The sequence below is a fragment of the Zosterops lateralis genome, assembly GCF_965231275.1.
Source record: "Zosterops lateralis genome assembly, chromosome: Z".
NCBI classification, from domain to species: domain Eukaryota; kingdom Metazoa; phylum Chordata; class Aves; order Passeriformes; family Zosteropidae; genus Zosterops; species Zosterops lateralis.
Window position 1 is genome coordinate 52,728,499 of NC_139800.1, and position 17,630 is coordinate 52,746,128.

The following is a 17,630-nucleotide window of genomic DNA, read 5'->3' on the forward strand; positions in this document are numbered from 1 at the left end:
CCTCCAGCTCTGGGTGAAGCTCTTCCCTACTGCTGGCAGATGTTGCTTTCATCTAACAGGTGACAGAAATCAGCAAAAGCAAAGTCAAAAAAAAAAAAAAAAAAAAAAAAAAAAAAAAAAAAAAAAAAAAGGATGCCTTCCATCACAGGAGCTTTAAAGGTGACTAAAATAAGACAAACTGAATACTCACTTGGATGTTTGTGAGGATCATGGAATAGCATGAGCTCTCTGGCCTCTCTTACTGGCCTACACCTAAGTGGTACTGATTAATTCTCTTGAGGGCACCTAAATTTAGACCTGCTGACTTTCTCCCCCACACTTTTTCCACACATCCAAGGAGTGTGGCAAATATATATTTACTTATAGTGCATGGGTCGCTCAGGCATTTGTCTATCTCTTGCAAGAGAAACTATCTAGGAACTGATTTTTGAAGCATACATTGCCTTTCCATTCTATCCCTCCTCAGACCACATTTTCTGACTTTCAGAGTAAAGCAAATAAACTTCCTGAGTATCTTTACATGCTTCCTGGTCCCCTGCCACCCCACATTTGCCAAGAGCCATCTATTGGCCACTGTCCTACCCAGTGACTCCTGGGTATGACACATCATATAGCAGTCTGCTGAAGCATGAAATTCACGTGATTTCTAGCTTTTCCACAGCCAACTTGCATATTTTTAACATCCACTCTCCGGCAGCCTGGGGGAGAGAAATACGTCGCACTTGTGGTTGTGAGGAAGGTGGGTGGGAGTGAGCACTCGTGAGAAGCTGAGGCCCTGTTGAGTGGTCGGTTGAGTGACTGTGTACATGGGACAGCTACAGCATTGTTGAGCTAAACAATGAGACATTCTACACTTAAAAAAAATAATAAGAAGAAAACAGGGTGTGTTTCCTGGGTGTGTAGATTTTTTTCCTCCATTTAGAGGACACACATTCCTCTGTACCATTTTTATTATGTGCTGTCATGATAGTAATTACTGCAGTCTAAGAATCAAGCACAGATCACATAAATTATATTACTGTGCAGTTATTTTAGGCATCCATACAACAATCCTACAGCAATATTTTGGACTTCAAACTGTTGTATGCCTAAGCCTGTAGTTGACTGTGAGCACAACAGGAGGCAATTGGCCACACATGGCACCTGAGGAGGGAGGCACCTCTCCTAGTTTTAAAAGGGCTTACTCACCCACATTGCCTATAGAAAGCTGTTGGTTTCTAAGAATTTATTATCTGAGTGAGTTGTTTCCTGCCTTTGCTTGCACTGGCTTCTGCAAGAGCCACACGATGCTTGGCTGAGGTGGGGCATTGAAGGTAGTTTGGGCTTCTTATAATTTTATCCTGCCAGACAGCAGGTTGTAGAGCAAGGTGCTTTGGCTGATGAGGAATTCCTGCACGTCCCCAAAGTATCACAGTACCAGCTGTGTCTGTCAGCCACAAGGCACACGGACACAATGGCAGCGGAGACCAGCTGGAGGAAGCTGGGAAAAAATATGAAAGCCAATAGAAACCACCAAGGTGCTGCTTCTCAACCATAGGCATCCTGGCTCCTCTAGTGATGTACCAAAGAAAAAAAGGGGATGCTTATCTAACAGGCAAGGAAAGAAGCAGGGAGAGTAGCATCCAAACTGTTTCAGGCCGACAAAACCTATCAGGTTTGGAAAGAGCTAGACAGGAGGTGGCCTGCTGTGGTGCAATTAAGGTTGAGCAAAGGGTATGCAACCACAGGGCCAGAAAAGAGGTTACTAGTTCTGCTGCTGTAGTATGCCACACACTTGATAAATTTCCAAAATAAAAAAAAAAATTATTTACACAGTTTCCCCCACAAGCAAAGCAACATACGAAGGCATATCCTGTCGGGATGGGTTGGTACTGTATCCAAGACAAACCGTGCTTTGTTTTCATTTTAAGGAAGAACTGTATTTTTTATCCAGGACCTGCACTAAGTCTTCCCATCCTCTGCTCGGCTGTATTCCAGAGCAAACTTTTCACAGGCTGGTAACGCAGCCGCTAAAACCTGCAGAAACAGCCCATTTGCGACACATCTGGCACCAATACCCCAAAGCCTAACCTTTCCGGCGTCCCGGGCAGTGAGGGCTGGAGTCAGCAACCTCCAGAGTCTAACATTAAATGCTACCAGCCGAACAGAAGGAGAGGAGGGCTGTGGCAGTCCTGTGGAGTGGGCAGTGGTGCAGCATGTGATGAAACAAAGGAGATCTCTAAAACACAGAGAAATAAACTAGATGGGAACTTAAGGCTTCACCAGGCCCCCCTGGGATGGGGAGGCTGAGCTGTTTCCAGAGGAGTCTTTCTGCTCCTGGCTGAGCCCCTCCGTGCGGGAGCTCCGGGGGAGGCCAGTGTTCACCGCCGGCCCTTCTGGCTGCAGAGGGGCCCGCACGCCGCACAGAACCGGGGCCACCCCGACCGTTTGGTGTTGGGAAGGAAAACAGCAAGGGGAAAAAAAACGAAAAAGAAAAAAATCCCCGTGATCTATTCCCGCCTCCCAGCCCCGCTCCGCCCGCATTAGGAGCAGCGCCAGCTCCCTCTCTCGTAAGGCGACCCGAGCGCCGCGTCAGAGCCGCTGCGGGGGGGCGAGGGAGGGGAGGCCGAGCACTTCCTGCTCATCGTTACACAGCACTTTTCCAGCCTTCCTGCGCTTTCCTTTCTTCCGCCGCTGCCGGCGGTTTCCCCGGCGGCCGGCAGGGACGCCCTCCCCGCTCCCGGCCGAGTGCCCTGGGCCTGGGCCGCTCCCCGGGCGGGGCCCCGAGCCCGGCGGCGCCGCGAGCGGCCGGGGCGGGGCGGGCCGTGCGCATGCGCGGCGCGGCGCGGGGGATAAAAGCGCGGCCGGGGCGGCGCGGGAGGCGCGCGGGGACGGCGGGAGACGCGGGAGGGAACTGAGCCCAGCGCGGGGACGAGCCCTTGGTCTCTTGCCTTTGCACCGCCAGCCTCCTTTCCCAGCCGTCGCCGCCATGGTGAAGAGCGTGGGCAGCCTGGTGAGTTGGGTGTGCGAGGCGGCCGTGTCCTGTCGCCGAGAGCGCGGCGGGCGGGGGGACGAGCATCACTCCCGGCGGGCGGGGAGGGAGCGCTGCCCGGGGCAGCCTGGCAGGCCGGCCGCCCTCCTCGGGCTTCCCTGCGCTCCCGAGAGGCCTCGGCCGGCGGGAGATGGCGAGGGAGAGCCCGTGTGGCGCCCGGCAGGCGGAGCCTGTGCGGCCATGCGGCGGGAGCGGGGCGCTGGGCAGGGCCGGGCCGGGGAACTGCGGGGCCGAGCCCGGGCGGGCGGCGGGAGGGGGCCAGCGGGGTCACCGCGTGTGTGACCGGCTGCTTCTCCTCGCGCTTTAAATCATAACGAGAAGGTTGGGTTTCTCCAGTGGGTGTTGGGCTGCCGCAGCCGCAGAAGAGGACGCGGTCTTTAGGCTGCGCCGGGGAGACTGGGGCTGCACATCGGGACGGATTTCTTAAAACACAGGGTGATGGGGCGTTAGAACGCGCTTGGCAGCGAGGTGGTTGAGTCACGTCCCCGCAGGTGTTTGAAGGACTGGAGGTGGCGCAGGGTGCCGTGGCTGTGCGGTGGTGCCGGGTCACGGCTCGGGCTCGATGATCCCGGGGGGCTTTTCCGACCTGACTGGTTTTGTGACCCAGTACCCGAAATTAGTAGTCCCGATTTGCTTTATGTGCTGCTCGTCTGTAGGGTACCAGGTGGCTTTCTTAGAGTTTGGCCTAAGTTCTTTTGTATTTCTGGGTAGGACATCATAGCAAAGTTCATCAATTCTCGAAAGGATCTGCGGGAGCCCATTCCCCCATTCCCCCATTCCCCCCACTTAAACGGCAAGAGTTGCTGGCATAAGAAGTATTTCCCCATGTGCTGTCTGACATACCCACAGCCCTAATGCAGCACATCGCTGTGAATGCGAATACATCTGTGTCCCTGAGATAAAGAATAGTAATAAAGCCTAGACCAACACATGGAGAATGCCCTGCTGGTGATGAAATAGCATGTGGTCTTGTGCACAGCCGCCGATGTGGTTGATAGACAACAATAGTGTGTTTGTTAGCTGTAACTTAGGAACCCAAGTCTCAAAAAATATTCTCCATGCAGACTTAGAAAGCTCATCATTTCAGGAAAAAATCCTGTTGAGCTGGTCTCACCTTTTAAACTTGAAATTTGGTGCAAGTGTCAGTTTGACCTCATTTTGAGGCATCTGCAAGTGATGCTGTGTGGGCATCCTGTAATGCCCTAAAACGTCACTCACCAAGTGACTTACAGTTGTTGTACTCTGAGTTAGACACAGGAAAGAAATACTGACCAGATATTCTTGAGATGTCAAAACAACAAAAAAGACTTTACTGGCAACTTTAGAAAATCAGAGAACTTTGGCAAAAGGCTTTAGTGGAACATTCAGTCAATATAAAACACTTCTCAAAGCACTAACATAGCCCTTTCAACTTAGCAGACTCCAAGCCTGTTTGATTTCAAGTTACTCAAAAATTCTGAGAAGGGGGAATTAGAAGAAAGAAAAGACATAAAAAAGGGCACATATAGCTACTAACTGCTGTGTCCCAGTGGTGTTCATCTGATAGAAATTCCAAGAAGAGGTAGGATCACTAGCAGCATGTTTGGCCTTAAATACCCCTTGCCTCCTGTGTGTCCATGATTGGTGGGCACTGTGTGTCTGGGATACAGCCTCTAGGGATGGAGGGTGTGAGGCAGTGCACTGCCTCACAGAGCAAAGCCTGACCTGCCCCTTCCTTCCCCCACCCGTCTGCACCCCAAAATGTTTCAAGACCTCAGTCTTTGCAGTCACTCACATGTCCAAGTTTGTTTTCTAGGCTGTAGTCTTCTACAGTCAATTCACTTTATAAATGAAGACAGGCCAGACCTCTCCCACTGGACTGCTAAAGTGTTAACATCTGATACATAAATATACAAACTAACACTTTCGACCACGGCTCAAAAACCGGGAATGCAGGAAGCTCCTTAAGATGAATGAAATGCCTTCCATTCCGTACCTGGGGAAAGAATGGTGTGCGAATGCAACCTGGAATTGTTGTTCTGCTTCTCTATTTATGGTGGCACAGGAGGGGCAAACTTTTGGTGTAAGGGACAGGTTAAACATTGCAAGTCTTCCTCTCTGGAGTTAGAGCCTGCTCTAAGTTAGCTGGGCTTCCACTATCCTCCTAGCTATGAGCATTGACTAATAGTCTGCTGCAGTTAAATCATAGTTAAGGCAAACTTTGTCACTCATTCGTGGAGAGTGTGAACTCAAAAGTCATGCTGACATCAGCATTTTAACGTCAGTGACACCCAGAGTATTCGAGCACAGTGCAGCTGGGATTTCTGGATTAACTCCTGTTTTCAGTAAAGCAGGTTTGTATTCTTCTCTGATACAAAGGGAAAACCCATTCTTGCACTGTTTGCAAGAGCTTCTATGAGTGAGAGCTAGCTAGTGGCTCCCTGCACACCTCTTCAGAAACAGACTACCTTCTGAAAAATGGATACTCTCAGGGTAGCTTGACTGGTCCCTCTGTAGTACCTGCTATGGCACAGAAGGAGCAGTATTTTGGTTGTTTTCTAGTGGCCTTGAGATGAGTGACTAGTGTAACTTGTAAGAAGGTTTGACTATGGGACATACTACCTTCTATAGCTAAAGCTAATGGGGGGTACAGACTTAAAAAGTAGTGCTGCCAAAGCTTTCCTCTTCATTCAAGCTGCCACTCTTGTTATTTGAGTTAAAGAAAATGCTGAAAAATCGCAGCTTTTGCTATAAGTGATATTTTAGAAGTGGGAGTTCAGGCACTTGAACCTTTGGTCTGTTTATGCTAGCTTCTGTATTTAAAAAACCTCACTAAATTACACAGTAACCATTGGTAGTCAGCTGATGACTGGGCAAGTTCAAGGGTGACTTGGTATGTGTTGAAAATAATGTTTATAACCAAGCTTTAATCAGATCTACTAGATAGCATGGACCTGTATTATCTGTTGCTGAGGGCAGCAGACTCCTTTCAGCACCATCTGTGTCCAGCAGCCTCCTTTTTGAAGCATTACCTGGTGCTGGGAACCTCTGAGACACTAGAGACTTTTGTTATTAGAGCTCCTTACTTGGCCCTTGGGAAGAGATGTCTGCTGCCAATATGTTTGTTGAAGGTAGCATGCCCTTTTCTGCTGGAGGACAATACAAGCAAACTGAGGTCTTGTGTGTGCTCAGGGAGGTTGTAGTTAAATATTTAAGAAAAAACAAATAACAACACTCCCTCCTCCCTGAGGAAAAAAAAAAACAAAAAACCACAAACAAACAAAAAACCAAAACTACAACCACCCTCAACATACCACAAAGAAAAAAAAAACAATACTGACCAGCATGCTAGCTGAGGTTTCCCTCAGTGAGCTGCTACCTGAAAAAAATGCTGTTTAACAAAGCTGTAAGATCCTCTCAAAACTTGACAAAATAGTGAAGGTTCCCTTTCTGGTAACAGATTATTTATTTTTTTATAAAAAAGCTTGTCACTTTATAGTTAACATGAAAGACAACTAGTTGAAGTCAGTCGAACAAGTCAAGCAGCTTGTTTTTTGTTTTGCTCCTGCTACTGTCTTCCTTCCTCCAGGGAAATGCATCTCACTAGAAGAACTTTCTCACGAGTTAAATATTTTTTAACTTGCAGGGGTAATGTCTTTGGACCCAGCATATCTTTTTCACTGTCCTGCAGCAAAATTGACTGATAGTAGAGATGATTTGCAGGGTAACACCTGATTTGTAGCCAGGACCAGGTCACCCGTGGTGAATGGTACATGTGACCAGCTGTAATGATGCTGTCCCACTTTCCCTTTGTTCTGTGCAATAGCTAACCTGAGGTGTGTGGCCATATGATGAATGTATTCCAGGGCTGGGCTTCCTTTTGCAGAATACAGTAATTATGTAGATGGATAGAAGACTTGGGGGTTAAAAGAGGATGGCGTAACTGGTAGCTATGGGAAGTGGAATCAATGGAGTGGTGATGTTACAGTGTTACAGTCTGAGAAGCTATAGCAAAAACAGTAGTAGGGTTTCAAGGCCCAAGAGAGTGAGGCTTGACTGAAGAACTTATGGTGTAAGTAAGTACTGGGAGGGATGCAGTCAGCATGGATTGCTGTGTACAGGGACATTAAACATGGTTGCTGGGAATGGGCACAGGAATGCATAGTATGTCCATACAGGAGTAGGGGAATATAGGGAGACAGGAAAACTTGACTGTTCCTATTTTTCAGAATGAGAATAGGAGTGTTATTACTGGTCTTGTAGCAGAGTGGACTATGACTGTCCAAGATGCAAGGATGAAAAAACCAACATGGGTGCTGTGCCTCTGAAGAGAGCTGGGCGGGGGGGGGGGGAGTGGAAACATCTGTTGACAGGGAGATGTAGTGCTAGAAAATTATTGAAGTAGCTTGTACTTTCTTTGACAAAGACAGTACCAGGAAGTAGGTGATCGGTACTTTCTGCTTCTGCCTGAGATATTTATTTGCCTTTAGCTAGCATGCAAGTATTTATTGCTTTTGATATTTTTTAGTTCTATTAAAGCCTTCACTTTTTGACCAGCAAAAGTGAGTAATGGCATGTAAGGATGTTCAGTTCCAAGAAATATTGTCCAGAGGTGATTTGTGTGACTAAGTGCAACACGCAGACTTGAAGACTCTGAATAAGTAGTGGGTGTTTACTTGTGTAGTCTTTGTGCAGCACTGCTTTGGCTAATGATGTCAAACATGGGTTCCCTTGGAAAAATGACTATCCTATGAGGTTGCTTTTGAAAACATGGTTTAGAATAAAAATCACAGTATCATTTTAATATTAGCCATTGATTGGAGAAGTCACCAGAGTGGAGGACTGTACAAAGGTTTGTGTCTGTCCTTTTCAAATTCTGCAGAGGGAAGTCTGTCCCAGAGCAAAATGAAAGTCTTACTGTTAAGACAGAAATTACAATATGGATTATAAAAAACTAAGGATCATATTTTGGGGGATAACACAAAACTGTCAGAGTTGAGTGTTCATAACTAGAGAATTTCTAGCTTGTTTCCCCAATTCAGTGAGTTTGACTGAGCATTGTGGTTCTTTTCTAATTGGTGAGTCATAAGACACTGACTGCTGCTAGCACCAATGAAAACAATTCATATTGAAGCACTTCCATGATGGTACAAATAACCCAGTCAAGTGTTTAAGGCTTGCTATAATGATTAATTTGTTAGTTCTGAGAGCAAGCCAGCATTGGGAGAGGGAAAATCATCAATGTGTTAATTATATATATATATTTTTTTTTTTTTTTTTGGTAGGTTGAATTTGAGGCAGAGCTGAAATCTGCTGGTGAGAAGCTTATAGTTGTTGATTTCTCTGCCACGTGGTGTGGACCATGCAAAATGATCAAGCCCTTTTTCCACGTAAGTAGTTTTTCTGGGTTTATTTCTGTATTAAATTGTATGTAAATGTTTGTGTTGCTTAACAGTAACATGGAGGAAAATTCCTTTTGCCTTTTTTGATTGTCAGCATTTCCTGGAAAAGTGCGAAGTTGCAGAAGTATCTATTTTTAAGACTATGAAGTGAAATAGACTGACTGTTGATATAGCTGGGAACTAATATGAGGTTTAGCTTTTGTCCTGGTGCTTACATGCATTTCAGGTCCATAGAGACCTGCCAGTTGCATTGCCTCAAGAAGTGGGATACAGAGAGGAAACAATGTTTATCCTTCTGTACATGGTTAATGTACTTCTCCAGCTGTGTTCAGGTGGCTGTGTTACTCCTGATGAGGTATGAGATGCTGTAGCATATTCTGGTGATAAGCTGAAGGCTGCAAGAGAAGGCCTTCCACCTATGTCTTGGGATATTTGAGTCTTTGTGGGGAGAGTGCGTTGCCACAGACTCCTCCAGAAACTGTCTGCAGCAGAACAGAGAATTTTTGCTCTGGTTGTAAAATACTGCTTTATGATAGCAAAGTATATTTTACTAGCAATTTAAGAAGCACCAGCCTTTCAATTTATATGAACACATCTTTTCAGGAAGCTTTCCTAGAACACTGTAACTGCATAGTTCTTTTTATTTCTTTCTAGAGTTTGTGTGAAAAGTATGGTGATGTGGTGTTCATAGAAATCGATGTGGATGATGCCCAGGTAAGGTCTGGGGTGGTGCTGAAGGAGGACAGCTAAGGACTTCCACAAAAATGACAGACGAGAATTCCAAATGGCTTCATACATACTGAAACAAAACAAGCGTTTACTTCAACTTAAAACTGAGACACAGGGATTTAGCTGGGAATTTTTTTTTTTTTTTTTTTTTTTTTTTGTCAGGGAACACTTGAACAGAACAAACTACTTTAGTTATTAGCACACTTGAAGTCCTATGGCATGTGTCAGATAACTTAGAAGCATTGACCCTTTACTTTGGGATAGAGTGTTAGTCTAAGGTCTTAAGTTGCTTTGATGCAATCTTCAAATGTAATGGTTCACAACCTACTGATCTGTCTGGTCCCTCCACTGCTCTTGGCACGGTTTCCTCTTTCATTAAAAATGAAATTAGGTCTTGAATTAAGTGCAATAAAATGTCTGCTGTATTGCAGTTTCAGTATTGTCAAGTAGGTACTTGAAAAATATAACATGGAAGTGCAAGCGTTGCCATAGGGCTCTTGGGTCTTACAAGCAGACATCTGTTTTGATGTGGAGGTCTGATTGTTTTTTTCCAAACACAGAGTACAGGTTAAGGTTTTTGCTATTGCATGAATTAATGTTGAAAAAGGGATCTTTAAGGCTTACTTCAGGGAGATGTTGACACTGCACTGGTTTTGCTAGTGAAGCAAAAGCAGAAGTGCTTTTGCTTTATCATGAGCAGTAATGTCCTGCTCATGTACCCTGTCACCTAAACTGATGTCAGCTAGATGGGTTCTAAATCTAATATCCTTAAGAATATGCCCAGTTGAAGATGTTTTTTTTTGTCTCTTCCAGGATGTTGCTTCACACTGTGATGTGAAGTGCATGCCAACGTTCCAGTTCTATAAGAATGGAAAGAAGGTAGGCTCTGCCTTTTTGGAACTGGAGCAGACAAGCTAAACACTTGAAAGAAGATTGGGAGGGGGACTACTTAGTCTGCTTTCTGTTGATTATGCCTCTGTAATACTAGTAGCATTAAGACACTCCTGAGAGCAAGCAAGTTCATCTTAGTACCACAGCAATTGTAACCAGCAGTTAACTGGTGATGCAGACTGTTGTTCAGAGGTAGTGAGCTGAGTTAGTTACAGGCCAGTCTTACAGTTTCATGAGAGATAGTGGGGTGAGATGTCTGTGACTGCTGGTCAATACAACCTGCTTTTTACTTGATCAGTATTTGTTATGTGGATGCAGCTTGTGTTCAGAGACATGACTATAGGTGCCTATGGAATCCCACCCAAAGAGAAGTCTCTAACCTGGTTGACGTTATGTACAACAAACAGCTCTTCAGTTTATTTAACAGAGAGGCTGTATGACCTTTGAAGTGAAGGTCCTGTCCCTGTTAGAGGACTGAATAGACCCCTTGTGTCTGCTCTGCTAAGAGATGGATGAGATGGGATGCAGATTGTGCTCTGACAGCACAGTGGGCTGCCTGTGCAAGGTAGTTTGAGTAGCTCTCTGCCTGCACTTGCTGAGCTGAATGTGTTGTCTTAGGCTTTTAGTTTGCTAAACAAGCTCAAGGTAGGCTTTTCTAAAGGAAAACAATGTTTGGGTGTAAGTTTCATGGCTGAAGGCATGGAATTGCACCTTGGATAGCTGAGTGTCACATGTAGGGTGACTTTCAGCTCAGTATGAGGTCAGTGTGAACCTTCTACAGTTCTGTTAGGGTGAACTTCTGCAACTTCGTGATGTTATTGGAAGAACTGAGATTACAGCATGACAGTCAATGTGTGGCTTTTTGTATCAAGCAAGCAGTTTCATGGCCTGTAGTGTAGTCTGCTCTGTACCTTGCAACTCTGTAGATAGAGGAGGACAGAGCTGCGGTTTTTGAGACAGCAGATGAATGTTGCCTCTATCTTTCTGCCCTGTAAGTTCCAAGAACAGTTCTCACAGGAGACACCGGGCACATCTGGAACAGTCCTTCCAGAATTTGACTGGTAGGGTCCTGAGCAACTCAAGGTGACTTCAAGCTGTCTCTGATATATGGGAACCTTCAGAGTGTCTTCAAGCCTCTTTTTGAGTCTTACACAATATTGATTCAGGATCAATGGTAGTCTAGAAGTGAATTTTGATAGTGTTTTGTCTCAACTTTTCACGCGTTGAATTGAGCGGGAAATAAATACGTTAATATCTGCAAAATACACCCAGTTTTGAGGGTGGGAAATTTTTTTGTTTTTAGCAGAGTCAAATAGGTGTATATGTGACTGGATGCTATGCAACTAATGTTAAGAAGCATTGAATGCAAGAGTTCTAAAACTCAATTTCTCTTTACAGGTGCAGGAGTTCTCTGGGGCCAATAAAGAGAAGCTGGAAGAGACCATTAAAAGTCTAGTCTGATTTCCAGCCATGAAGACATTGAAACATGAGTGCTTTGGCTAAATTACTGCAACTTTTCTACTTTAAAAAAACCCTAAACAAGCTAGCTAGATTAAGTGGTGCAAACTATCTTCCTGGTCCATATATATGAGTACAATAAAGTATAAACTCTTCACTTTTGGATATTGCTGTGTGTTTAACAAAAATCTTAAGAATTTCATAATGTCAGGTGTGTATCAGATTTTGCTGTGTTAAAGCAGTACTATCTGTATACAGACTGGTCGAAGGCAACCTCATCATTGTTGGCTTGGGGATAGCCATGACAGTTGCTTTAGGAGGAGTCTGCTGCCACCCTGCTCAGATGGTTATCGCCAGGCTATAATCTGGTTTACAAATACAGAAAGAGGAGTTGGAGAAATGGAGGGTAGTCACTGGGTGGGATAGTTCGTTCTTTTGTCACGTCTTTTTAGTTAAAAGACTTTTAAAATGTTTCAAGCTGCATTTTAGACTTCAAAGCTAAGACTTGTCCTTCCAGAGCATAAGAGCAATCCTACCATGGGAGTGCAAGGTAGGACTTGGACTTGCTGTATTTTTGCCTTTTCAGTTTGCCTTGCCATTGGGATGTGTACTGTCTGGTTTTATTAGTTAAAAAAGTGTGTTTAGTCTGAGTTGGGCTAATTTGTTCCTAGGCAATAGTCTGGAACAAATGACTGGAGAAGTAAAACTTGTAATGTCTTAAGGTCAAGAGAATTTTAGATTTGTATACTCCTGTAATTTTCACTTGATTGCACTGTTGCACTCTTAGAACACATTTGACATTGTGTAGGACAGTAAACTGGACCTTGTGGTCCTCCAATCCGGAATTAGGCTGTCTAGATGAATGCTGACCTGCCAACCTTTTTATACCTGTCATTCAACTACTCTGTAACTAAGGGGAACAGTGTCTTGTCCACTGTACCAAAATGGCTTCCTTGCAGCTGGGATGTTGTCCTGTATAAGAACTCAGTAAAAAAGGAGGCAGGGCTGTAGCTAGCAGTAGGTACAGCTTAGTGAGCTGTGCTGCTCACTGAGTATCACTCATGGAAAAGCTAGGCTTCCTGCTGCATATGCAAACAATGTGGAATTAGTGAGTCTCTTGCCTTTGTGGTAGGAAACTCACCCATGACTCAGCCTTACAGTCACCTCACAAGCATGCATGGCTCTGGAGAAATGAGGGCCTTGAATGGCTTAATATACATGTTCCCAATTTGAAACAAGATTTTTCTAGTCCAAGAAGTGGCCACACCCTTGAGGAGGATGAGCCATCAAGGTTCTTGGATATAAGTTCTGAGTTGTGATTATGTGATGAGAAGAACATGGGAAATATTTTCCATGTAGCACTGGCCATTTGACTAAGAAGTGCAGCTGCATGTTTAAACTGTTAAAAGATAAATGGGAAACCACCACCCCAAATGCTGTCATGGACAGACATGTGAGAAGAGAATAAAATGAAGCTGTAACAAGAGTGCACTGTCAACACCACACCATCTGCAAACAAGCATTCCTTTTGAGAGCGGTTTCTGCATGCCCCACTTCTTCCCTTATTCCTTTGTGAGCAAGAAAGGTTTAAAAAATTCCTGCTGAAACTTCCAGATGAGGTTCAGTAAGAGACCCTGACATCCCACTTCATCCTTAAGAAATAATACTGAAGTGTGCTGCAACATACAGCATTCTGCTGAGGCAAGACCAGACCAGGTTGTTGCAAGGGAAGGGTGCAGTCAGTGGTCCATTGCTGCTGTTGTGTTGAGTTTAACTTAACACTTTGTTTACTTTTTTAATAAGATCCTGCTCTGCAGTAGCCTTGGACAATCCAGGTGGCTGTTACTGGAAATTTAAGTTATGATTGGGAAGACCAGAATAGCTGGAATGCCTCTTGTGCTGAAGCAAGGGGTGCAAAGCAGTTCTTAAAATGGCAGTGAGTTGTTTCTTGTGCTGCAATATCTTACTGCCTCAAGAACTGGTATGGAGGCATACAGTGATGAAAATAACCTGCATAGCCTAATTTGAAAGATGTTGTTTAAGGCTTGGCTCTTTGAGGAATATGCAGTGAGGATCTATCTCCATGTTAGGTAAACTTTGCCTTTAAAGGAAACAATACATGGTCCTCAAATGCAGAGTTATACCAGAATTTGATTGTTTGTAGTTGGTCCTTGTCATTACAGGCAATAGAAAGCAAAGACTGTGCTTTGTTCTGGTTATGTGTAAGGAGCCTCTCAGTTCCTAGAGCAAAAGTGCCCCTGCTGGGAGGAGAGAACCTTAGGATAGGAACCGACTTGAATCTTTCAACAGGCAAGGACAGGGTGTTTCAGTCTTTAATAAGCCTAGGTATAGCAAATAAACATTTTTGTTCTAAATTGAATGGCTATGAGTATCCTTGCTAAAGCCTAGGGCCATATTCCCTCCCACATGAGTAATTAAGTACATTAATTAACATTAAGTAATGATACTTCATAGAGAGCTCAGTGGGTGCATTTTTTTGCTTGTTTTTTTGTGTGAAGGTGTGAGGCCAGTATTGCTGTGTGTCAGGCAGTAGCACAGCATTCACTCTCATTAAACTGTGGTCTGCTGCTTGTATGAACAGAATTGGCTGCTCTCATCCAGTGATCTGCAAAGATGGCTGTAAGAGGGTAGTGGGTAGATGGCCAACTGACTTGAATGTTTGGTAAACATGTACACAGCAGAGAAGAAAACATGTAAAGGTTTCTTGTGGGAATAAGGGTTTCAGGAAGAAGTTCTCCCCTCAGGCAATGACTGCAGTCTGTGTCATTTGGCTATGACATAGCTGGGATCTGTGCATTGCTGCCAAACAAGAAAAACAAGATGTTTTCCTCTGCAGGCCTGTTATATATCTTGCTTATAATGGGCTGGCCAACAGGAAGAGAAGTACTTCCTTGAGTACAGCAATTAAAACACATAGCTGGAGTAATTAGGCTTAATGACAGAGAACTAACTAACATGAAAGGAAGAGCCAAGGGGTCACAGTGAGTGGACAAGTGAATTGCAAATGGTCAAATTGCATTGGAACAGTGACACTCCTTACCTCCATCCAGGGGTTGTGCGCTTGGGGAAGTGTGTCAAGCAGGTGAAATGCTTAACCACCCACATATCTCTTCGAGCTCTTACAGCAGTCAACCTAACTTCAACTCCAGCTAGCCATCTGCTTTACGTTCTTTCCTTGACTGAATGAAGTTATACTTTGATTCCCCTCTGGAATGATTCCAGTAAGAGTATTGGTAATAATTTCAATGTTTAATTTCTTAACTGTTCCTCAAAACTAGTTGGATCTATGAAGCTAAAAAGTTACTTCTATTTTTTTCACCACTGCCAACAAACTGGCATAGCAGCTCCTCTGTGTTGTGCTCTACTGACATGCAGATTTCAGCCACCAAAGGATTTGGCTTGAGGAGCATACTGTTAAAATCCTTGCTAGATTGATTGTTGTGGTGCTCCCTGGCCCTTGGTGAAGGGTAGGAGAGTCTGATCTGGTGAAGGTGTCTTGTAAGATGCTTTGTCTCATGTGCGCTTGTTCTTTAAGCCCTGTCACTATAGTTTAAAGCTTTTCTTTAAACTCAGATATCACAGAGGGCTTGGCTTTGGCCATTGGTTAAGTCCCTTTTGGATTGGGCTGTCACTGGCTCTATCTGATATGGTGGCAGCTTCTGGTCCTCACCAGAAGCCACCCCTGCAGCCTCCCTCAGTAACAAAAACTTGATAAGGATGAACTAGATGTTTGAAAAACTTGAAAAAACCTGAGGAGATGGTCAATGACATACACCTGAAATGCAGTATGGTCCAGGTTGGTAGACAGACAAGGTGAGGGAGGCATGGGAGCTGCATGAAGTTCTATTTCTATCTGCAGCTGACATACAAACTTGTGACATGTGGATTGTGGATTGCCACAAGGTTGCCACGGCTGTCTGGGGTTTATATCTGTGTGTATACACAGGCAGGCTCTGGGAATGCCCTGTGTTCTAGTATCTCTCACAGTGCTGGGGTGATGGTTGTACCTTGAAGTAATGGGCTAGAGGGGAATGCATGGGGGAAGGTGGGCTCCTACTATCCTGGTGGCATCATCTGCCTGGTTTACAGGAACTAGAACATTTGTCACAGATGTGACAGAGTTATAAACAGACTCTAGGGGATGGTGAAGCCAGGCATTAGGTCCAAAGGCATAGAAGGAGGAAGAATTTTAAACCAGGTTTGGGTCATCTCCCCTCTACTTGAGTAAGCCCATGACATTTGCTCAGGGAGACAATGAAGTCTGGTATTTCAACTTTGTTTGTAGTTCCTCTGAGGAGGGGCACTTGGGGGAGTGCAAGGACACACACCATGAACAGAACTCACATTTGTGAAGCATCTTACATCTGTGGTGATAAGGGAAACACAATGGGCAGTATTAGCACCACTTGGCGGGATTGCTCCAAAGGCTTTCAGCTTCCTTGGAGACTGAGTCCACATTGAGCTAGTGATGATGGGCTGAGGATAGGGACAGAGGCATCTCCCTACACTGCAGGTAATGGCCAGCAGCAAGCTAACCTGTCTGGAGCTGATGGTGCGAGATGAACAATTAAGGTAAGGGGTCATGGGAGCAAGATAAAAGCAAAGGATCTGACTTACGGTTTGCTTGCTTCAGTACTGGCAGAGATGGTGGCAGGTTTAAGGTTGGATTTGATCCATCTGGGAGATAGATCTCACCTCACGTGGGAATGGATGCTGTGGTTGTGCCATGGTGTCTCATGACCCCTCCTGTGGGCACTGACCCTGGGGGGACCATGAGAGAAGCTCATCAGGCAGCAATGCATTCAGGGATAGCTCCCTGTTTTCAACAACCCACAGCCCTTTGCAACAAATCCCAGTGCTTCCTGAGGCCTTTGGTGTGGCAGGCCACAGTGAACTCTTGAAGAAGGGCACCAACTATGTCCTGAGCTCAGATAAGTTATTGCCACCAGCCCCAGCTTGACTTTGCTTAGGAACAGGACACAAAAGTTGCATATTTATTAGCCTGGAACAACTCTGGAGACTGCTTCATTTTGCACAGGCAAGCATAAGGTGTTAAGCAGTTAAACCACTACTCTAGAAATAATGATATGTATAAATAAAGAACTATTTACCCAACAAATTATGAAGCCTGCAGCTGTTTACACTCAAGATTAAATAAACTCTTCTTCTTGCTCTCATATATGTGGCTAGTCTTAATTCATTTCCCAATCATCACTTTACTTGAAATGAGATTGTTAATTCACTGGACTTAAAACAATTCAGTATTTTAGGACTTGCAAGCCCTCTGAAAATTCCTCAACAAAAAGCCATGACACAACAGCACATCTCTACTCAGTGCATCTGAAGCCTACTGACAACACATTCCCTGTTTTGGTTTACCACTTTACATGATATACAGTGCTATAAATCCACAGATCTTCCTTAGTGGCCAATGTAAAGCCACAGCCTGGAATTAACTCAAATTGTCAGTTCATTCTCCTCAGAAAACACTATAAAGCTATGAGAATCTCTTCCCTACTTGTGTCAAGATTCATTATTTGGCCAGTTGACCTGCATTTTGGGGTGTGTTTTGTTATGTCCACTTAGCAACTATTGTCCATCTACATCTTCAGTGATCTCTTTTTTTTGACATACAGAGCATCTAATCCTGGCATTGCAAATATATGAAGCCTGCTTGAGATCTCTCTTCAAGGATCAGTAATGAAACCTTAAAACTAACCAAGAAGTCCTCCACAGTGACTGAAAATGAATCACCCTCACCTCCAATGCCTGTCTGTATCCCAAAGTAACAGGTCATTGTTCCTTTTCAGAACATCTAAGGTATTTAGTGTTGCTAATCTGTGTGTCTCCTTTGCTTGGCACATTGTGTGTGCTGGACACGAATTGAACACAGTAGGGCCATCATCTTCATCTCACCTTTCAGGTGAGCCAGGACGAACACTACAGTAAGGTCAGCTCCAACCTTGGACACCTAAGACAAGTTTCTTACGGAAATTAGTAATCTATCCATATCACATGTACTGAAATCTGCTGGGATAAGCAAGTCCTTGTAATATTTTAGCTCCTCTGTGTTAACCACAAGGAAGTGAGAATGTTCCACAAACAGAACACAAGCAAAG

General features: G+C 44.6%; 1 protein-coding gene across 1 annotated transcript; it reads left to right on the forward strand.

Annotated features, from left to right (window-relative positions):
* The first annotated feature begins 2,834 nt into the window (after positions 1 to 2,834).
* On the forward strand, positions 2,835 to 11,647 carry TXN (thioredoxin). The gene is made up of 5 exons (XM_083884226.1): positions 2,835 to 2,992; positions 8,296 to 8,400; positions 9,067 to 9,126; positions 9,955 to 10,020; positions 11,431 to 11,647. The coding sequence occupies exons 1-5, from the start codon at positions 2,969 to 2,971 to the stop codon at positions 11,491 to 11,493; spliced, it is 318 nt and encodes a 105-aa protein (XP_083740352.1). The 5' UTR covers positions 2,835 to 2,968; the 3' UTR covers positions 11,494 to 11,647.
* The last annotated feature ends 5,983 nt before the right edge of the window (positions 11,648 to 17,630 follow it).